Source organism: Haemaphysalis longicornis, unplaced genomic scaffold (assembly GCF_048455015.1).
Source record: "Haemaphysalis longicornis isolate Haplotype H1 unplaced genomic scaffold, Haemaphysalis longicornis Haplotype H1 scaffold_8, whole genome shotgun sequence".
Lineage (NCBI taxonomy): Eukaryota > Metazoa > Arthropoda > Arachnida > Ixodida > Ixodidae > Haemaphysalis > Haemaphysalis longicornis.
In genome coordinates this window covers 195,235,593-195,258,455 of record NW_027526445.1, presented here as the reverse complement: position 1 = coordinate 195,258,455, position 22,863 = coordinate 195,235,593, and the positions used below count along the sequence as shown (strand labels likewise).

General features: G+C 47.1%; 1 protein-coding gene across 1 annotated transcript in view; it reads right to left on the bottom strand.

Annotated features, from left to right (window-relative positions):
- LOC144149360 (uncharacterized) overlaps positions 1-10,516 on the bottom strand; it is a 32,732-nt gene extending 22,216 nt beyond the window's left edge. The window contains exon 1 of the mRNA XM_077680929.1: positions 10,003-10,516. Within this exon, the coding sequence (XP_077537055.1) occupies positions 10,003-10,201 (199 nt within the window). The 5' untranslated portion in view covers positions 10,202-10,516. The remainder of the gene's footprint in view (positions 1-10,002) is intronic.
- Between the last annotated feature and the right edge of the window lie 12,347 nt (positions 10,517-22,863).

Sequence of the window (22,863 nt, the reverse complement as noted above, 5' to 3'; positions counted from 1 at the left end):
CTCGCGAGAGAGTGTTCGCTATTGGAGAGGAGAGGGGGTGAGCGGCGGAGAGCGCAGCTGGCGCGGCGAGGAGAATGGGGGAGGGGTGGACAACGCCGACGACGACGACGACGACAACGACGACGACGCCGGAGGGACAAGGCGAGTGAATCAGATGCTCTGCATCTAAAACACCAACACGAAACTCTATTTTCGACCTTATATTTGTTTTCAAAGCTATCTCCAGATACAATACCACCACAGAAACTGAACCGGAAATTTCCCATCATGAACTGGCGTTGTTCCACAGCAACATGCTATGCACCTTTTCGGCTCCTGCAATTCAGAATTATCTTGAATTCAGAATTATCTTGACGCCAACGAAACCACTTGAGATTGGCTTGAGCAAGAGTACAATAAATTTCACTGCGAGTACAAACACGAAGGCCCCAGTGTTAATGCGTTTGTTCTAGATTTAAAAATGTCGTGCGCGAGTGCGTTACTTGTTACGTTTCGAAAAAAAAAAAAAAACTCAACCAGATTCCCTGGATTACACGTGAAATTCTTTGCCTCAGGCTCCAAATAAAGCGCCTCTCTCACACTTCCAAAGGAGCCGGCCTCAGCCCTCTAACAATCCTCGGCACTGAACTGCGGAAAGAAATTAAAAAGACAAAGCTTCATTTATTTTATGTAAAGAGGCATAACTTCGCATGCATTAACCCCGAAAAGTCTGGATGCACCGAACTAATAAAAAGGAGAAAATAAAATAAATAAAGGTGAATACTATTGAAGTCACTTATCCACGCACATTGGCAACAGCCTTTAATGATTAATTTTTCTCTGTGCTCGTACGTATACGATCGATTTGCCACCAGATTATACTGTATCTAATCTAGAAATGCTCGATTCTGGTTTTTTCGGAGGAAGTCATTTTCTTGCTATGCTTCATCTCGGCAGACAAAAAAATCTGTTGGACAGGACGATATGCCAATCGCTTTATTTTGAGGCATGCTGATCGGTGCTCAAAAATTGTGTTTATAATTTTTAAAGAATGCATCCTACAGGGTGAAATCGTAGAAGACTGCAAAACAGCTATAATCGTTCCCGTTCCCAAGGCCGGTGACAAACCTCGCACCAATCAGTAACTGCGCTTAGATAGTCGCTCAAGGTAGCCCGATCTTCTCTTGATCAAACAGGAATGCACGCAACGCCACCATCGGCAAATAGCCGACAACCCACCGAAGACGAAAAAAACTGCATGCCCATTTTTTGTTATGCAAAGCGGGTAAAGTGTTGGCACACTTGCTGTTTTAACATATTAGCTCATTTTTGAAGCATACCCAATTTTCCCCTTGAAATCAACACGGCTTTAGGCGTGGCCTTTCAACCGTAACGCAGTTAGTGCATACTACAAATGATTTCTTTAAAATACTATACGAAGGTGGAAAAATTGACGCAGCTTTATAGGTTGCGAGAAAGCCTTCGACAAAGCCTCCCATTCGCACTTCTTCAAAATTAAACAATGTTAGCTAAACACAAAATTCTTCCGTGGCTTGATTCGAATTTATCGGAAAGATATCAGTACGCCCACATATCCAATCATGCGTCAAGTTTAACCTCCGTTTACGCGACCGTTCCTCAAGATTCGGTCTTGGGGCCACTCCTGTTTTTTATTTTTTGAAACGATTTGTACTCTTCATCATCGGTGCGCTGTCGGCTTTTTGCTGATGATAGCGGAAAATGCTCGTTAATGTAAAAATCAAAGCCCCTTTCGTAAAGGGGCCCTAAACAGAATACAAGGCTTGCAGTTTTACTTGCGCAATAACTGGAATACTATGTAAGGAACTCCCTCCTGCAAACGCCGCGCGTGTAGCGGCGTTCCCGCCTGCACAGGCGCTCCGTGTTTTTCAGCGTTATTCGTATCTTGTAAACGACGCGCTACATCTACAAACTCAGCTAAGCTCATGCGAAAGATGGCGACAATCGACATTCGTCCCTACAAGAATACGCCGTTCCGGAGTGTCACTTCCATTAACGGCCGCCCAAAACTGGGCGGCTTCCCCAGAGCTGAAAACGCTGATTGGCAGCAGCATAGATGCTGCTGAGTGAAAGATGAGTCATAGATGCTACGTCATCCCCGTAAAGCTACGTTCTAAGCGCTATTGAATGGCGTCGAGAATTCACATGCGAACACTAAACAAAGGACGACCTTTTTTGCTTGTTTGTAAGGCCCCTCCACCACGCAGAGGTGTAATGACTGGTATCTGTTGTCGTGAACACGTAATCTAGCGATTGTGCGCTTGAAACCGACCTTCAAGAGAAAATGGTTAAAACGCGAAGCTTTCTCCCACGCAAGCTCAGGGAAACTCATGGTTCAAAAAACACAAACTGCTTCGACAATGTCTGGATGGCACAATCGGGTAGACATCGAATTCATAACGCGGGGAACGCAAGTTCGATTCCTACCACGGGAAGAGTTTTTTTCTTTATTTTGAGGCGCTTCATGTGCCTTTTTGAAAGCCCATCATCGTCATCAGCCCTCCCATTGTATTGAGTTGGCTTTCCTGCAGCAGACAACAGTGCAACCAACCGTTATCAGGGAGTGGATCCGCCCGCCAAATGTACGAACTACGACAGTTCGCCATCCCATCGATAGACCGCTCTGCATGTATTGAGCGACACGCGCTCCCGTGTTTACTGTCATAAAGCTTTCGACTCTTTCGTAAACACTCTTTCAAATGGCGTCTTTTAACACGAAAGTGTTTTACGCCTGGATACACGAAGATTTCGCTGACGTCATATCCATCATGGAAATGACGCCAGTACAACGAAGCAAGCGGCCTGTAAAGGGTGCGCCCCAGCACACAGGGTCTTCTTGCAGGGAAGCAACCTTAAGTAAAAAAGAGTACGTTATACTCAGGGTTGTTCGTTTTCGGGTTTTATATTCTAACACGAAAGTGTTTTATGCCGGGATACACTAATATTTCACTGACGTCTCGGAAGTGACGTCAGTGAAATATTAGTGTATATGCAGGCCTCACAGGCAGCCCTCGACTCAGGCCAAGAACGCCTGCTTTCCTGATTGATGACGACAGTACTGACGATTAAAACCGAAACTTTATGATAAACTGAATAAGAATACACATGGTGGTTAAAGGGACAGACAACCGATTTTTGTCGCGTATATGTTCTCTAGCTCATATGAAAGCCAGCGTTTTATATAGCCCGGTAACAACAAGCAATTTTTAAACAAACTGGCGGAAATAATTTTAATTTGGCAGCAAACTTCCTGAAATCGGAAGGGTGGCGGTTCGTAGTGTCGAAACTTGACACTACAATATGTGTCCCTGTCACGTGACCTGCAAACCTAGCAGCTACTGTAACTGCTGAAACGTTTATTTACGTATTGAAAACCTTTTAACACAAGTATTTATACAAGCTTAAATAGTATATGTATTTCTAAACATTACTTTGAAAATTCTAAAGACACGCCGCCCGCCGCCGCTGGGTTGCTCTCAGTGTGGCTAACTGAGCCACCATGCCCAGAATCAACGGCAGCGCTCAGTAAACAGACCCAGCGAAGGAGCTTTGACGATTCTGTCTGAGTCAGGGGCGTTTGTTCTGCCAAAATATTTGATTTCAGTCTCCAAATACGCCAACGGCAGCTTAAAAAAAAAAAAAAAGTCGCGCCCGGGGAGAATCGAACTTCCCGCCTCCACAACGTGAAGCCAGATTCTACCTATCGTCTACCCCAACAGATGGCGCATTCGTGCAAAATAGACCCAAGCAATTAAAAAACACATAAATGAACAGGAAAGCCTGCGATTCACACTTTTTTAGCTGGGAAAAAGTTTTTAAATATCGGTTTTTTATTTCGCATACAGACAAAAGTATGTTGCCGAGCTACTCTACATCATGGTTGCCAGCATCAGTTTTGGGAGGGACACATACGACTCGTAGATCAGAAAATTCGATTTACAAAGTTCTAGAGCGTTATCAGCAAGCCCGTTTCTCGTCAAGGTGCTTTAAGTGATGCCCTTTCATTTGGGATAGAGAATATATACTCGACAAAAATCGGTTGTCTGTCCCTTTAAAATCAACAGTTCATGCCGTAAAAAGACATGCAGTGGTGTGTGACCAGCTGCCACACCTTTGCTCATTGTCTCTGTTGAGGGCTGCCACACCCGGGTTCATAGTCGAAGCAGGGCGAGGGTTTGCCCCAGTGTTGTGTGCCAGTGGGGGGAACACGCCAGATGGCGGCAGACAGTCGGAAGGTGGTTTCGGTTTCGTTTGTAGGATTCGGGTGCCCTTCGTAGCGATGGGCAGCACAGTGTATCCCGGCCGTCACGGAAGTGACGCCATTACACCTTTGCCAAAGCGACGCGCCAGCAATACATCGCTCGCCAAGCACACCCACAAGACAGCCACCGACCGGCAAATCATGCCCATTTCGCTGCAGATTTCGCTGCACATTTCACTTTCCTGTTGTACCGATTCCTGCGATAGAGGAATCTACCACCTGTGATAGATACCTGTGATAGAGATATCCTGTGATAGAGGATTTTTCAGACATTTTTCATCCTTCAGCATAACTGCGAGCCGGTGTTGGAATTGATGCATGCTGAAAAGTAGCGCACACAAAGAGGGACAAGAGCGCCTGTCCGCATTTTCTTTCGTGCCGCGTTTGTGTACGCTACTTGTCAAAAAATTTCCATCCTTACGTAGCTCTGCAAGTGCACTGTTAGTTCGAGTGATAGGTAGCCAGACAAGGGAAACAGCGTCTCATTTTCCTCCGCCGCTTAACCAGATGTCAGTGTAGTCTGTGAACAGCTCTACCGCATCTTGTTACCTTTTTCGCTCTTGCCTGACCTCCCCCTCCACCTCTTTATTCTCTTTACTCAATCTTTTGTGTACTGCACCCCCAAATATAACGCCTCGATGGATTTCTGCCCCTTGTTTGACGTTGTAATTATCATTCATCTCAGAAGCTAGGAAGTGTGCTTATATCGTTTTTATCGTTTCTATCACGTGTCCACCGCATTTTGTTCAAAGCGTATCCATGTACCTGTCTTGTTAAAAAATTGTGGCATTTGTTACATCTCTGTACAACCCACCCCTTATGTAACACCCCTTGTGGGGTCTTTAAGGAAATAAAGTGAAGTGAAGTGAAGTGTGCGGTGGAGGTGTCCTTGCGAAGCGCCATACTGGAATCTCATTTCGCGTTTCATTCTTTAATTGGGCAATATTGTGCGTGTTGATGCAATTTACGGCTCACCAGGAGGTCCTAATGTTGCTTGTTTTATTCTCTTTGGCTTTAGTAGTGGAACTCGTATTTTTTCTTTGTTTTTCATCAAGGGAAAAAGCGCCGCTCTAGGGAGTTCTCTTGCGGGAAATTAAAAATCAAATGTCAATTTCATTTTCCATTACTAACTGCTAACCCATCGGCTGTTTTAGTTCGACCAATGCGGATGGGACTGGGAATTCACTGAAAACAAATCTTGTGGTCAGTACGCAGAGAAAGTGTGAGGGTTCGTGCTATTTCGTATGTGACGGATATCTCTAGCACACCAAAGCAAAACTTAAGCATTGATTCAAGAGCTGAATTGAAGTTAGATAAATGCCTTCAATGCAAAGAAGTTAACCGCTTTCATAATGCGATGAACTTGAACTGATGTAGATTACGTTACGTGAGGCAAGAACTAGCTATGGGGATTATTGGAAGGTCGCTGTGGAACATATGACTTACGGAACACTCATATGTGAAAAATGATGCGAAGTCGTGGTTAAGGTGATGCATTGTGGGGAGGACCAAGCATTTAGCCTCTAGTGGATGTATTTACGACTATCGTCTATGCCTGCAATTTCTAGTCTCACAGGAGGGGGGTTCAACTTCCACAGAGGATAGTCCAGGTCTGGTCGCAGAAAGCAATCCGCCAGAACGATCACATGTGTCTATGCTCGGACGAAGAGACACCCTGTGGAACCTGCGAAGTAACTCGTTACGGAGCGGGAGCTGAACACGCTCAGTTGAAAGCGTGCCGTAAGATGTGATTGCAGGTTCCCCGAATTCTTAAAGGAGCCATGAAGAGAAAACACAACTTCGTTTAATTTGAAAGAACTAGGATTCAGTATCTCACTCAGATCCATTACAGCAACAAAAGATGTTTTTTTACCAAAAAAAGCAAGAAGTATTTAAAAACTTTCCAATTTTGCACCACAGTGACGTGTATGAGCAAGAATGACGTCATACGGGCAAACAGTAAAACATAGTTTTCAGTGCGTTAACTCCACGTTAGCATTCAAGTGATGCGGTCAAATGTAACTAGAGGCCCCATCACAGACGTCCAGTCATGTGTCGTCGCGACAGGTCAGTTAGGCGGCCGCCAATCACACAAACAAGGTTCTGTGACGTCATAAAAAAAGTTGCGGGAAATTGGCTAGGGGGTCGCGACTGCTTCACACGTTTTCTTCAATATCTCCGTTATTTGTTGGAAGATTTGCGATGATATTGGTTATCATTGTTATCGGGACTAAGCAGTCTTTCTAATAAACCCAACTTGTATTTTGTCTTCATGGCTCCTTTAAAACCCAATTCTTAAAACCGGAATGGTAGCCTCGTTTACTTCGTCTATTGCAAGGATGGCAAGAGTTGAATCGGAAGCAAACTCAGGCGCATACTCCAAGACTGCGTGCGGCCGAAGTGCGTCGTCTACGCTTGTTTGACGTCGCAAATGAAGCACTGGGGCAATAACAGGCTTCAGAAGAATTGCACACGCAGTTTTAACAAAGATCCGGTCGGACTTCCCCGTTTATTCCCACGTGGTCACCGAAGCAAATTAACTGTGCGATTAACTTTCTCATATCTGTGCGCACGAAGAAAGCGCCAAGTCCAAATGAATGTAAAAAAACCGGTGTACACCTTTTGCATGTACAAAGACGTTATTGAGTTCAAGCCTGAATGACGCAAGCCGCTTACGTGTAAATTTAAGAACTGAAAATGATTCGGCTGATAAGTACACGTCGTTTTCTGCCAAAAAGATGCGGCTATATCAATGTCTTCTTGGAGCGTATGTTGACGCCCTCCCGATCAAAAACCGAACTGCAGATATCCCCTGCATGGACAGAAATGCTTACTGATGACGGCATCAGAGAAGGCACATTTGCCTAAGTACAAAATAATATTGGGCTTAACATGCTCCCTTGGGGAACGCCACGCCCAACGACATGAGTGTGCGCGGTTCGTCAGTTATCATTATGAAAACGTTACGTTTACTCAAGAAATACAAAACTCAACGAATCACTGGGCCATTGATTCTCGAAATTAGAACGCTCACACAAAAGATGCACGTGATTGACTTCGTCAACCACCCTACGTAATGATGATGATGACAATGTGTGCGCATTTTAATCGCGCAAGGCCTACTCAGTGCAAAGAGCGCCAAAAGGAAGTCACTATTCCATGAGATTAAAGTTAAGAGAAAAGCATTTCAGTAAGAACAAACGTGAAGTAAAACACAAGGCAATGAAGACGACTGGTGTAAGGGGCCAGGTTGTCAAGGTTCATTATAGGAAATGAGATATCAAAAATTGACGTCGGAGAGGAACTGAAAAATTATGATTGGTGCTTTATGGAGGAAGGTCAGGTGTGGTCAAAGAGCGCCAAGAAATGAATATTTATAAATACTGCCCCTGCCATTGTTTCCTCAAATGATTCCTGTCCCCTAAATGAGCGAAGGTCAAGTACCGAAATTAATGCACCACGATGACTTAAAAAAAACAAAAACAGACAGTTGTTAAGGAAGCTCATCCCGTGGCTGTAACCACAACTGAAGGCGTACCTGAGCCATGCTTTCCATTATTTTATTGAGGCAGATAATTGAGATCACTTGGCGGGAAGAGGACAGAGAATGGTATGGTTTTCTGGTGCCGAGTACCGGAGCGTCACTGATTGCACCGCCAGGGCGAGACAAACTCTACGCGACATTATCTGCTAACCCGATATTGCAATTTAATGCACCTTCTGACATCGCATAAATGGGCGAATTCTCCTCGCGGACAAGTTTGAAAAAGGTGGACAGTTTTCTCTGAGGCCGCTGAAGTTTCACTGTAATATTGCAACATTTGGAAAGCGGTTATTCGTACCTTGCCCAAGCAGGCAGCCTCATAACGGGATCAGTGGAAACCCGGATATTATTTATTGCACAGCACACAGGACGCTAAAAACACAGAGTGCACAAATCATATGATCGTTACTCAACTAATCTACAGCTTCTACGGCATGATTTCAGAACATGTGCGTCGTCTCTTCCGGTGACCCCTGTGTAGCGGGGAATTTAAATTTAAGCATACGCTGAAATACAACCACTGTAGTGAACACTGCTTCGCCGCTTGTAATGCATGGCAATCGGAGAAGGAAGACACAAATAGGGAGATCTATACCAAATCTTGCGGCACCCCGTCACTATTTCAAATTATCATTTTCCTTCTCGATTTGCGACAATATCGAGCAAGTTTTACGAAAAGCAGTGTTTTTGTTTCACCAGGTTTCAAATTTTCGCAGAAGACCTGACTCGATTCCCAACTCATGGCTGTTGTCATACGTGAGCGATAAAGTTGCACGATATTCAGTTGTGGTTCGTGCGACCAACGCGCTATTTCGCACCACGAAACTTCGGACAGTTTCAATGAACGCCCCAAACACATGGAGCATGCAGTGGGAAACACTCTGCGCAGCTCCGATCACCTAATGTAGCTGCGCCTTGTCCGGATGGCCAAAGAAGCCGCCAGGAACCAAAATCTCCTGGCTGATCAGGCAGAGAGAGAGAGAGAGCTACTTCTAAGCGAATAAAGTTCCTTCTCTCCCCCTCTCTCTCTCCGTTCCTAATACCATCCCCGTTTTAACGCACATTGCTATAAAGTGAAGTCTTCTAACAAGCAACATGCGGTGACTTTAATGCCATTGTGGTGTATTTTGCGCGCCTTTCGCGCGCTTCTATAGAGACGGATTTTGAACACCTTTCACACATTTGTGTCAGAGCCAAAATCAAGATTTCACGGCACCGAACGGTTGAAGGCGGTACTTGCGATAGTTTAAGCCATACCGAACGCCCAACTGCAACATCTGGCTGCGCACGTTCACATCCATTTGTCCTTAATCTTCAACAGCTTCCAGGAACCTACATTATCAGTACTGCAACGTGAACACCGCACATACTTGAATGAAGCGACCACATAATTGCTGCAGCTGAAGGGTGTATAAGGGCCAGGGGTGAGCCGTTCCTTCCTTAATTAAGGCAATCAGTTCACCGTCGCAACTAAGCTACGTCTGAACCCAAAAATCGATTCCGCACACATCTTCAAGTCCCCAAGCACGCCTGTGACGGAAGACGGGAACTGTGCTGTGCAATCCTAGTGAATGTTGCGTAACCAGCTGTCCACGGAGTCGGTGCGTCACCACACGCCACTTCCTACCGCTCGGCTAACGCCTCATTCATGCGCACATCTTGCGTGGCTTTGTATTGAGCCAAGAGCTGGCCCATCGTTGGGTCTAACACACCGTCCGGTGCTTCCGAGGCAAGATTTAGTCCAAGGTTAACCACAATCTTCACTCCAGGGCTTCGTCCGAAGTTCTTGGCCGAAGATTTCTGGAAGGTTCGCTTAACGGTCCGGTAGAAAGCTCGGGGTTTTGGGTCCAGGTTTCATCAAAGGCTTCAGTCCTAGTTTCGATCCAGGGGACTCGGCGATATCCTGCCGCGATCGTCCATATTTGCGGCGATCGAAGGGACGGACATCTCCTCCGCCGTAAATCCGGCGGCATCCATTTTTTTTCCTCCCCGCACCTTTTTCTCCCTTTTTTTCATTTCACCGTCGTCGTCGCCGCCGTTCGTGCGAAGGCGGCGCGCGGGAACCCCGCCCTCGGCGAGCTCGTTAAGGCATTGATGGGGGGCCCTAATGACATTAGGCCTCTACGGCCATCGATCGCCGCGGCGCTCGCGCGAGCCAAAAAGAAGCGACGACACTCACCCTGTGCCTGAAGCTGTCCGTCTCGGTGTCTGGGCTCCTGGAGTCCGTACAGCGGCGATCCCATGTCCGCCGGCTTCCTCTTGTCGCCGCAGTCGGGCTGGCCGCCGTGCGACGACGGCACGCCGCCGCCGAGGCGCTCATCGCCGCCGACCTGGAGCCTCGGGTCTTCGGCGGCCACGGCGGCGGCAGCCGCCGCCATGGCGCTGCTCCACAGCTGGAAGCGGCCGTCCAGCGCTGCGGCAGCCCTGGGGCCTGACTAACGAGCAATGACTAACGAAGTTAGCGCGCCCAATGCGCCCGACCGAGTCTTATAAAAGCGCGCCACCAGACAGCGGGCTTTCGGCGGCCAGCGCCACGCCCTCGGAGGCGCGCCGCGCTCCCATTGGCCGTCGCCAGGGGAGACCGCATCCCGGCGGTGGGGACGCCGCTCTCCCCTTCGCCGCCGATGCGGGAAGCGCCGGGAACGCGGCCGCGCCCAGGCCGCGCGGGGGAGGAGCGCCGGCGGATCCTCGGCTGCTCCGGCCGTGCTCGACGAGGATGCCACTGCGACGGCGGAATGATGCGCTGAGACTTTCGCATAAGCTCCGTGAACCACCTATTTGGTCTTTCAAAACTTCCATGACACTTCTCAATGACTACAACCCTCGCGTTAAAAGGGAACGTGGGGCGCGCTTGGAGATATGCATATTGGAAAGAAAAAAACGGCGACCTAAAAATGACGAACGGAAGATAGATGGTGCTTTAGAATAGTGCAGGCGCCGCCATAAGCAATTCGAACAAGAATTTGGGAATATCACAAAATGTTTGTCTCACTGGCTTTAAAGCAGCCATTACCGGTTTAAAGGAAACTTTTTATATCAGGGAAGACTCCTTTAAACGTACACCAATGCAGCCAGCCAGTTTCCGGAAGACGAAATTCCTGCAAATTTACGAGACCATGTTCCAATTACTTTTGACGGCACTTGTACGCGTTTGTTTTTAAATTGGAGGCTTGTTCAGCGCTGTTTTCCACCAACTCTACGAAATTTTCATTTTTATGTGAGTTACATTTATTAAGTGGTTCATCGAGTGTTTTCCCTTTAATTTTCGGTGCCTGCTGATGTCATTTGTTTGCTTTTATTTTTTTTAATTTGTTTTCGAGCACCCTCCGGCCCCATGTGAGCAATCAAGCTACTTTGGAGCCCCCGAAGTTTCTATGTTCTCTTTAGCCTGAGCTACACAGTGGGTTATATCTCAAGCCATACCATAGTACGGGTACCACGCGACGCTTACTTCACCTGCGACTGTTACACAACATGTTTGCGGAAGTCGGATTTTTCTCAAGGTTGAAGGTGCTGAATGTTTGCGCAGCGAGCACACAGAACTAAGACCCGGAACAATGTCAACACAATCCCTTTACGCTGCACGAAAGGTGTACCACAAATTGGATTAACGCAGATGATTGGTTAAATGGTTAGAACTGCTACTACAAAAAGAACTTACAATGAGTTCGTATAGCAGTGATTTAAGATTAAGAACCCAGTGTTATGAATCAGCCCGCCGCTGGGCTTTGTGCAACACTCCTCGGCTGTGTGGCGAAGCCTCTACTACGTGCGCCTTTCGAGCAGGCCTTCCTGTCGGTGACTCAAGCTTGCAGCCGACGGATTCAAACAAGCTGCTACATGTCTGGATCGGTGGCGCCTCGCTATCGGCGTGATCAAACTTCGGTGGCGGCCGACGCAGCATGCTTCAACTTCTCCGAAGGGCGCGGAAGCCGCTGCGGGGACCTCCTCTCTCCCCTCTCTCGGTCTCAGCGTGCGCCGCTACTACCGACCGCTCACGAACTCTGGAAAGAGTGCTGTGTGTGTCTGTGCCGTTCGTGTCGTGTGCACAATCTAGAGGGAACGCTTGTTTGACCGTTAGCGCTTTGGGTATAAATAAGACCCCGCCCCTTCCCCAAACGCTGTAGTTCATTCCTGTTAGAGCAGTGAATTAATGCTGTCACTCTGCTCGAGTCCTGTACTGTAACCTCGCCCGTCAGGGCATTGCTCTTGTCTGGCTTCGGCCCATCTCTCGCCATGAAGTAAACGAGTTAAGTTTGCCTTCGGCTGCTGGTCTTCGTCGAGGCTGCAACACTGGCTGGCCGCTCGCTTCCCCACGCTATCACACGCATGTCGGAGGCGACGGAGCTCGGCTAGGGTCGGCATTCCCGTACGCAGCAACGGGTTGTCGGCGGTAGGATGACAACGTTGCAACACCATTCAGTTAGACGCTTCGCTTCGCATGCAGGCGGCAGTACCAGCTGCGGTGAGCCCCACAAAGATGAATTATTCATTATATTTTGTATCGAGTACATTGTCATGACGAGGATTGAGGGGAGCATTCCAGGAATGTAGAATTCTTACTCATGTAAAAAAATCCTAAGCGCTTCTACTGGCTTCAACTTTGTTTTGGGTCAGGCGAGTCTCGCAAAGAGTGTATCTGGACAATTATAGCCGCGGTTGTGTGAAAAAGGGAACGTTTTCACACTAAATGAGAGGAAGCTAAAGCAACACTTGAGTGCGAAAAGAAGTTAGCCTACGATGGCATATTACGGTGAGAATATAAATACATCACTAGCACTGAGAGCAGCTAAGTTAAAACGTGGAAAATAAAACAAGAGCCCCAGCGGAAGCAGGTATCGCCAGCTCATCCGTTAGCATTATTTGTAGTGTCACGAACGGTAAATGGTAAAATGGGTTTACTGGAGCTTCCTTCGGCGCTTTTCTGAGAAAAGAAAAACAGTGAAGTAAAGGGACGGGATAAGTGAAGGCGTCTGGAAACTTTCCTTGAGCTAAATCTTTTAAAAACAAATCAATCTTGATGGTGATGATGTGGATTGTCTTTTTTTGGTGCCAAGCCGACTACGGGCAAAAAGCGCCACAAAATAAAACAGTTTTGAGCTTCTAAAGGTACACCAAATACGTGTCCGTATGTCATAGTCGGCCTTGTTTCAGTTTGCATTTCGGTCAAACCGAAAATTCACCTTGGTGGACAAGCGCACTCAAAATATTAATGCGGGCAAACTTTAAGGCTTTATTTTTTTCTATACGCAACAGCCATCGGAAAAACTCAGGAGATTATTAGCGCGATCGCAAACGCATTGAGGCCGGCTGCCAACGTTATTGATTACAACTGCAACCAACTGCGCAACTCTTAGCAGCTATTTATCGAAAGCGGGGACAGCTTAAAAGCGTCATGGATATGTGCTTATTCGGTGGTCATTCGGCCCTCGTCAGCAAATCCTGCGGGCTCTAGTTTACGGCCCGAAAATACTGGGATCAAAACATGACCAAAAAATGCCGGCTGTAATGATTTATTTAAAAAAAGTTTCTCATTGGTTAGCAACAGATTGATGTGGGCCAGTTGGTACGACATGACTGAACAGGTTCAAAGGCGCAATAAAACCCGGAAACGAAGAGAAACCGAACAAGACAGACGAAGCGCCACTACCAAGTGAAACTACCAAGCCCACCGCCTCGCCGCCTTCTCTTCCATCTCTTCCATCGGGTTTGTAGTATCACGTGTACACCACGCAGTTATCAAGCCGCTATAACGCCGCTGAGTCGCCAACGTACGCCGCTGACGACGTAGTTTGAATGCGTTAAAGATATAAGGCGCGTTACTAACACTGATATCAGCGTCGCGTCCGTGGCTTAGTCGGTAGAGCGTCGCGCTGCGGCCGCAAAGTCCTCGGATCGAAACCTGGCGCCGGATGCTGTTTTTTTTTATATAGAGAGGAGGACTGCGGACGCCGCCGCCGCCGGCGGTGGAAGGTTTGGGGTCGCTTATAAAGTGCATTCGCACTTAAAACTGCCTATGTATGTTATTCACACATGGCGCCACCCATTGCATTCCGGTCCGCTTTTCAGGAATCCAGTCTATCTTGATGAAAGGGAAATGGCTTGCCGATGCAAACCATGACGTCATGTGTGAATATAACACATAGGCAGATTTTCATTAACAAATTTAACTTGGTAGTGAAGCCTCGTCTGGCTTGTTCGGTTTCTCTTCGTGTCCGGGTTTTATTGCGCCTTTTAACATTTTTAGTTTTCTCATTGAACTCAAGTAAATAGAGCTACGACAGGTGCAATCTTTCAGAGAACAGAAAACACTTATTTAGCGTTTAGTTTTTCTGTACTGGGCTAGTCGAAAGGGTTTCCCGCTGGCTCACGCTTTCACATTTCTTGAAATGTCAGCAGCGAAAATTGAGGGGATCGGTGGGAAACAGAGACCGATATAGTTTGGTCAAAGGGGCTATTCTGTGTGAAGGAGAGCTCAAGCCAAAGAATTACGTTCAAAACGCGATGCCGTTCTCCTTAGGCTATGTTCAGAACAGCCATATCGTGCGCTAGGGACGTGACAAAACGGCGTGTCACGCAGGTACGTCGGCTGAGACGTCAAATGACGTCATTATTTAAAGACATTACAGCAGTTGCGACAACAGCCTGAACCCGGCCTTACACTCCACGTGCACAAACGGCGAACTATCGGTGTCGTGAGGTTGATTGCTTGGTGGGTTATTTGGTGCTGTCCGGGTGTCATAAACACTTTCAAACTTTATCTTAGTCTGTAGTCAGCGTACTATTTTTTTCACAGAATTGAATCACTCAAGACAATGATGCTGATTGATTGATTGTGGAGTTTAACGCGCCGACGCAACGCAGGCGACGAGGCGCGCCGTAGCTACGGCTCCGGATTAACTTTGACCACCTGGAGATCTTTAACGCGCGCCGAAATCTCGTACACACGGGCGTTTTCGCTTTTCGCCTCCATCAGAAAAGCGGCCGCCGCGGCCGTGAATCGAACTCGCGACCTCGTGCTCAGCAGCACAACGCCTTAGCCACTGAGCCACCGCGGTGATCCCTAAACAGTGATGCCCTAAAAAAAAGTTTTTTTTTCGGAGTTACAATTCACCCGAGTGTCGTAGGTGTCGGGAGCGTGCACATGTTACGGCAATGTCCGCAGGCGGTCATGAGTGACCGCACAATTGCTAGCAGTAAGCAGTGGGAGACCGTGCTGCTCAGCTCCCACCCAGGTGGAGTTCGATTCCCGTCCGCGGCGGCCGCGCTTTCCTGATGAAGGCGAAAAGCAAAAACGCCCGTGTTTTCGAGATTTCGGCGCATGTTAAAAATCCCCAGGTGGTCCAAATTAACCCGAAGTTCTCCAAACGGCGCGCCTCATCGGCTAACGTCGGCGCGTTAGACATCACAATCAATCAATCAATCAATCAATCAATCAATCAATCAATCAATCAATCAATCAATCAATCAATCAATCAATCAATCAATCAATCAATCAATCAATCAATCAATCAATCAATCAATCAATCAATCAATCAATCCCGCTCGGAAGATCCACTCTGGGCCGTCCAGCTGCACAGCCGAAGGGCTCACGGCCTACGACTATAAGCATCACTGTTGGAAAACGCAATGAAGTCTATTCTCTCCACCTTTCGGACTTGCAGTTTTCTTGCTTCTCCGGAGCTTCGTATCTTGAACTGGTGTTTGTCTCCATTTTAACAATGACGCTATCTTGCGCTAGGTTCTAAACAAAAGTGCGCGCGTGTGTGCCGGGTCGCGTTGCCAGCGAATCGCACTCGCTCTTCCCAGAGCTAGAATGAAACGCTGTGTAGCTCTCAATTCTGAAATAAATATCTTCGAAAAAATCACAATGAAATTGGCCGCTAGGACGACGCGATAATTACGCTTAGCTTCGTTTACTTCTCATAATTTGCTCGGAGTAAAGTTGTAAACTTTACAGATTTCCCGACTGCCGTCAGTGCATGGCCGTCTTCTGAGGAAGTAGGGTCACAAAAAAATCGCTGTGACTTCTGTTTAACCGAAACTATCCCGAAACAAATTATATGACCACAGAGAGGGAGAAAAAACGTAATTTCTATAATTTGTATAATAATTTCTTTCTGCCCACTTGTAATGCCTGTCCTCAGTTTTACAGGGATGCTGATCCGGAGCTGGAAATTTTCAATTTGTGCGCGCGCGCGTGTGTGTGTGTGTGTGTGTGGGGGGGGGGGGGGGTTTGATGTGCCGAAGCTACGCATGGGCTATGATGCGCGACGTAGTGGAGTTAATCCGAATTAATCTGGAGGGCTCCCCAGGATTAATTCGGAATAATTTTGCCCACGTGCGGGTCTTTAATAGCGTGCGCTGAAATATTGACACACGCGCGGGGCGTTTTCGCTTTTCGCGTCCATCGGGAAAGCAGCCACCGCGGCTGGGATCGAACCGGCGTCCTTGGGCAGAGCAGCCCGACGCCTTAGCCAGTGAGCCACCGTGACGGGTATCGGATATGAGCATCGGATATATGAAATTATGTGTGCGCCAGTGGCGCCAGGGTTCGAAGGGAACCGAATAAGACTGCTGTTCTGCGGGCTGGTAGGTAAAGGTCCTGGAATAGCGCCACTTACGTTTTATTTCGTTTCATTTCATTTATTATACCCTTGAAGGCCCGAAGGCATTACATAAGGGGGGTCATGAAACACAGTGTACAAAAATACGAATGAAACGTAGATATTACTGGAAACAAAACAAAAAACTTACAAAAAACACAAAGCACTAAGAACCAAATTCTAGACATTGACTAAGGCAGGAACATCGCAAAATAAGTGCTACATAATTTTACAGAGGTAACAATAGGTCGAAGCAGCACACCCTGAAGAAGTTGAACACATCTTGCCCAAATTATCTGTTACAGCAGTAGAACAACCCTGATAAACGCTTCCATTCTTTTCTTAGCGTCTGGAAGCAGTGCGAAAGCTATAGTTACCGCCAGCACGGAGCGGCACTGCGTGATTTGCTCATACGCTTTTCGTTTATGCCTTTCGTTTCTCCTATGTTTTTGTGGCCTTATTTTTAAAGTTGCTATCGGAAAAGCGTTCATTGCTGCAACTGAAGGAAAACAGGTCAACAGCCGCTACATGGCCTTAATGACGTAATTCGAGCCGTCGAATAACATCAAGACCGGGAAAGAGAAAAAAAAAAATGTTTTGCGCGAGTTTAGAAGTTATCTTATGGGCATAGAGCAGTAATATTTGGCTGAGGTACTTCGCGACCCCATAATCTACCTACTGTGTGTGTTGGGTGACTACACTCTGCAAGCATATAAGATTTCAAAAAACGCTTCAAAAAACTGTTGCAGGGTACTTTTATTCTCGAGTGAGAATAATTTTTCTATTTTGTCTCTAAAACGTTTATTATCAGTGCGTGATGCGATGTCGTCGGGCAACGCGTTTCATAGTGTCACAGCGTTAGGAAAAAAAGATGAGCTAAATGCTGACGTACTGCCGGTAATGGGGGCTATTGGATGACAGTGATTAAAACGGAATGAAATTATGTAAGGTGGCCTCAGTAAAGCATGCCTAGATTGTGGCCAGTATAAGTAAAAAAAAAGTGCCCCTTTCCATAGGGGCGCTTTCTCGTGCCAGCCGGGTGAACTTGCCAAGCGTTGTAGTCCCACACAAGGGCCGAGCGCCAGGCCGGGGAGTCGCTTGTACCTATTTTACCGGTAGGTGCCCGGCGCCACCAAGGCACACGAATGCACATGGTGACTTCCGCAGCCACGGTGGACGCTCAACTCGCAACCGCCTGTGGCAGGACATGCCGCCAGACTTTTTCACCCCCGGCAATGGCGCAACGCGGCATGATGGCCGGGGGCCCCGCCAGATGGTCAAGGGTAAGGGGCCCCTCGCAAGGGTAAAGGCAGCTTTCCTGCCGTAAATGCTCCTTTCAAGCGTCCGCACTCGACCGGGAACGCCTGTACGTAATAAAGAAACCGGTGGGCGCCCGGCGGTACACGGATTCGAACGCGGTACCTCCCGCATACGAGGCGAGTGCTGTACCTCTGAGCCATCGCTGCGAGAATTTGTGGATGAGGCATAGGCGGGCGATGGCGCAGCGTGAGTGAAGAGTCGGGAGGGAGAGGGATAGCTTGAGCGTGGTGACATTGATATGGTTGGAATACTGCAAGGTGATAAAACGTGCGGAGCGGTTTTCAATGGCTTCAATCTGAAGGGTTAGATATGTTTGTGATGGATGCCAGATGGCTGAGTACTATTCCAGTTTCGGTCGTACGAAGGTTAGGTAAGCGAGTTTTTCAATTTCAGGAGAAACAAGTTTTAAATAGTGGTGAAGGTACCCGAGCGGGCGAGAGGCTTCGGAACAAATGGTACGGATGTGCGTTGACCATGCTAGCGATGAGGTCAAGTGCAAGCCGAGGTATTTATATCAAGGGACTGAGCTGATTGGAACAGAGTTGATGTGATAGGTGTGCTGAGATATGAGATGTTTCTGTGTAAATTACAGTGATTTGTACTTTGTTTAGGTTAATGGCAAGGGTCATTTGTTACACCAGAGGGAGATGTTGTCTAAATCGGTTTGCAGGGTATTATGATCGTTAGTGGCGACAATAGTTGTGTACAAAACGCAATCGTCTGCAAAAAGTCGGAGTTTCGATGTGATGTTTAAGGGCAACTAATTTATATAAATTAGAAAAAGTAGTGGCGAAAGACTTGCCCCTTGCGGCACACCGGATCGTATACGTTGGTTAGATCAGACTCGTGATGATTAGCAGAGGTAAATTGTGTGCGTCCCTTCAGAAAGTGTTTGATCCATGAGAGTAATTAAAAAGAATGTTTAAGGTAGATAGTTCAAGTTTTAGTGTTGGAGACAAGAATGTGGTCAGGCTTGCAAATAATTATTTTTGCTATAAAATTATTACCGTGACATGTATCCCGCTCACCTTGTCAGATCTAGAACTTCTTGCACGATCCGGAGTGGAGGAAACGGGAATGTTAAGCTGAACACGCAAAACAGAAAATGCAAGTCTCGGCAAATAAACTGATGCTGTGGCTCAGGTACGTCTCGTGGTCATGCGCATTTATAAAAGATGGGGGAATTCTTACGAAAATAGGGACCCAAGTTAAAGCGCGCGAGGCCTTGTTAAGCCTCTCGTTACGAGGATGTGCTTCGTTGGACCTTCCGTCGTCTGGCGGTCCACCTCAAACGAAGAACATAAAAAAATGGGGGATCTTTTTCTTTCCTCCATGGGTGGAGCGGACGACGTGCTCTTTGATCTTGAGACCGTAGTGTAGCTCCTCCTCCCTTCCTCCTTCCACCACGCATCCTGCCCACCTTAGCTTTCGCCTCAAAGGATCCGGATCCCTCCCTAGTCTCCGGGGGGACGTCTGCAGGATCGCTCTCGGATACGCTCCTCCGCGCGTGAGTATCCTCAGGAGCCCTTGGGGACGGCTCCGACGAAAGGAAAGGCCAAACGATAAAAGCGTAACGCGAAACATGCAAATGTACCTTACAAAAAAAGACTCTAAGTGGGAACAAAGTAAAAATCGGCGAGCTATGAAACAGAGCAGAATCCCCTCAAGGAACGTAGCAGCGACGCCGCATGGCAGACTAAGAAATTTACGAGGCACGCGGCGCCGTGGTCAACGACAACCGCCGTGCTTTACCTCTCAAACAAAAAAAGAAAAGAAAGGACAGAGCGCGCAGACTCTCTCGGGGTTCTCACCTTGTTTTTTCTGTTTTCCTCCTCTCATTCCTATCGGTTGCGGCAAGAAGTCCTGAGACCCCGTCTTCTCCCGAGACCCCGTCTTCTTGGGAGCTCTCGCCGCCATTTTGGAGTCCTGTCCATGTTTTTAGCACCTACTCCTCCGAATTACTTTTCTCTCTTTTTAAATCTCTCCGTTATCTTGACCTTTCGTCCTTTATCAAATTTAGCGGCTTTTATTATTTGCTCGCTGTCGACACGGGTATACGGTAGAGCTGAAGCTATAGAGTGCGCGGACTTTCCTTCATCTCTTCCTCCTCTCTTCTCTTTCCGAGAGCAAAATCGTTACGACAAGGGACAGAGACCGGTTGCCTTGGCAACGCGGAAACGAAGTTTACCAGCTTCTCCCATCCTCTGCTCCTCATCCTCCTTCTCCTCCTGTCAGTCCGTACACGCGGAGCGCTGTGTTCGTTCTCCGCCCAAGCTCTGCCTCCTCCAAGCGGCTGATTTGAAACTCGTTCTAAGAGATCTTTATCCATTTGTATTTTTTTATTTCTTTTCATCGGCAGGTCATTCAACTTGACCGTGAATTTGGAGGCTGCTCAGACGGCGCCGAGTTTAGCCTTAATTGCCTCGACGGAGATTAACACCGAAGGCGTAATTGACTTCTCTAGGCGAGAGCTTTTCGAAGCCCCGTAGAGTGGAGGCGAGCGTGTTTCTCGTGAGTGTGAAAGCCGCTAGCTAATTGAGGTGGTAGCGAGGAATAAAAGCAAATTAGATGCCGTTGAAATTCGAGTTAATGCTTAAAGGCCAATTGCAGGATGCTTTAAATCGTTCTCCTTCAGTGCAACTGCGTTTGTGAGAACACGATGTTCAAAGTGTATACGCTACAAAAAGACGTTAAGGTAGCTTTTGCGAGTACGCTTATCGCATATGCGAGTGGTCTGCCCCTTCCACTGAATGTTACAATAACGTAATTTCTTTTTGCTTGTCTGACTTAAAATGACCCTGTTTTACTCGCTCTTGAACCATATTCCTCAAAACTGATATCCACAGCAAAAAACAAAACAAAAAACAAAAAAAGAACATATGACCTAATATTTGCTACATTACTGCCTTGCGCGGGCGGAAGCGAATTATTCTTGATGCGTTCTTTTAAAGGGTCATACAGAAAAGCGCAAGTTTGGTTCATTCGAGAGATTGCCTCGTTAGAATTATAGTGACGCTAAGTTTAACCTAAACTTCGCTCATAGAAGTTATATAATTAGGAAAAAAGAGGAGGACCATGCGACTCTCGATCATTTCCCGCTCTAGAACCTGTGGTGTGATATGCCCAGCGAGCTAGACAGGGATTATAAGCTAGCTGAAAGAGCGATTTTTCCTTAAATTTAGTGCATATTCATGTTATAGCAGTAAGAATGGTGGGGTAAACAATGGCAGTTACGAAAGTCCACGAAAACATAGAAGTACCAGTGCGTACTGCTGTTGGTGCATGCGCGCACTATGGCTGTTTTATCTGCACAGCAGTCGGGCGTTTTGGGATTGTCTCACATGAAACTGGCCGATTGTCGTAAGCAACATTGTCTTACGGGGCCCTGTTTGTCGAACATATCCCATGTGTCACGAAACATTACTACCTACCGTAACAAAAACAAGCCAGACACAAATATGTTCAAAAACTAAGCGAAGGCCGACAGCAGTCCGGCGCAGTATGGTGGCGCCATCTAGAAAGACTGACGGTAAACAAGGCCCTCCTATGTTCGCTGCAGACCGCGCACTAACGATAGCTTGAAGTCCTGTCCCGGTGACCTCATCGCAGACGTCACAAAACACAATTTTAGCGGGAGATCCAAAATATCACTTAAAGTGACTCATTTCATAGTGAATAAAGTATCGTTTGCTTCCAGGCAAGCCTTGGGACACTTTAAAAGATCAAATCTTTCGAATAAAAGAAATTTGTATATTGTATGCCCGGCCTTTTTAATGGCCAAATTCCGTTTTATGTAAGATGCTCAAGCGAGCGAATTTAGAGCACGTAACCAATGTACTTGGCGACGCATATTGCGATAGCTGGTTTAAATAGGACGCAGTAACTGATTGCAATCAGTGATGCCAATTTAGCGGATTTTCCGCTAAATCTGGCGGATTTGATTTTGTTCTGACGGGGAAAAAATTAGTCTAGCGGCTAGTGGATTTTTTGGCGGGCCATTTTCATACATAGCGGATTTCTGGCGGATACCTCACGCAGTGCACCAATTCAAAATCGCCCGGCAAGAAAGACCTTATGACTTTGCTTTCAAGCTTGGTTAAAAAAGTCGTAATTCCGACAGAGCAGATTGACGTTCTGACGTGCAGACTTGATGACCACTTGAACCCCAAGCCATATCTGGGCTACGTGTATGAGGCGTACGTTAACAACGTGAAAGCACAGAAGACCGACGGGTTCTCTCTCGCAGATGAAGCTGTGATGCGAGAAAGCTGCATAAGGTTTATTACCACGCTAGTAGATCAAATCAGACAGCGACTTCCCTTTAAGATCGCAGTTCTCCAGGAAACAGAACTCTTATCGATCGAAAACGCTTTGTGCGTCGTGAAGGAGCCATTGATTCCTCTGCTGGAAGCAATGGCAGTGCCCCCTGAGACAATAGAAAAAATTTAAAACCAGTGGAGCAAAATCACCCTCCTGAATGGAGGCAAATATCATCCACGCAGTCGTTCTGGTGTGAAGTTCACTCCTGTAAGGACGCCTGCGACGAAAACCTGTTCGCCGAGCTGGCCAGATTTGCCATGTCGATGCTCGTGCTGCCGTATTCAAAAGCCGAAGTAGAGAGGACGTTTAGTCAGCTTAAAATACTAAAATCCAAGCTGCGGAACAAGATGAAGCCTGAAACTAGAAACGCCATCTTCGTCGTAAGAGCGTGGCTGAAGCGACACCAGAAACGTTGTTTTGATTACGAACTTCCCGCGGCAGTTCTTAGTGCCATCGGGACATCTGCAACGTATGTGCAACCAAGTCTCCTTTCTGGTCCCTGAACAAGTACCTGAACAAGTTCCTGTAGAGATGATATCAGACGACGACAGTGGCGACGAAGACCTCGATGTGTTTTTTGTTGACCTGTGAGTTCTTTTTTTCATCAGTGTGAACATTTATAACTTTTAGCCTCATCTGTGATGAGGTTGACGAATGACGACCACCGCCGCACTGAAGCTTCAAGTGTTCTAGTTAGACTCCTTGGAAGACTCTTTTATATGTTATTTCAGCTTTCGCAGTTTTGGGGAGATTCTAAGAATGATAAAGGTATTTATCATACAAAATTGCACTGT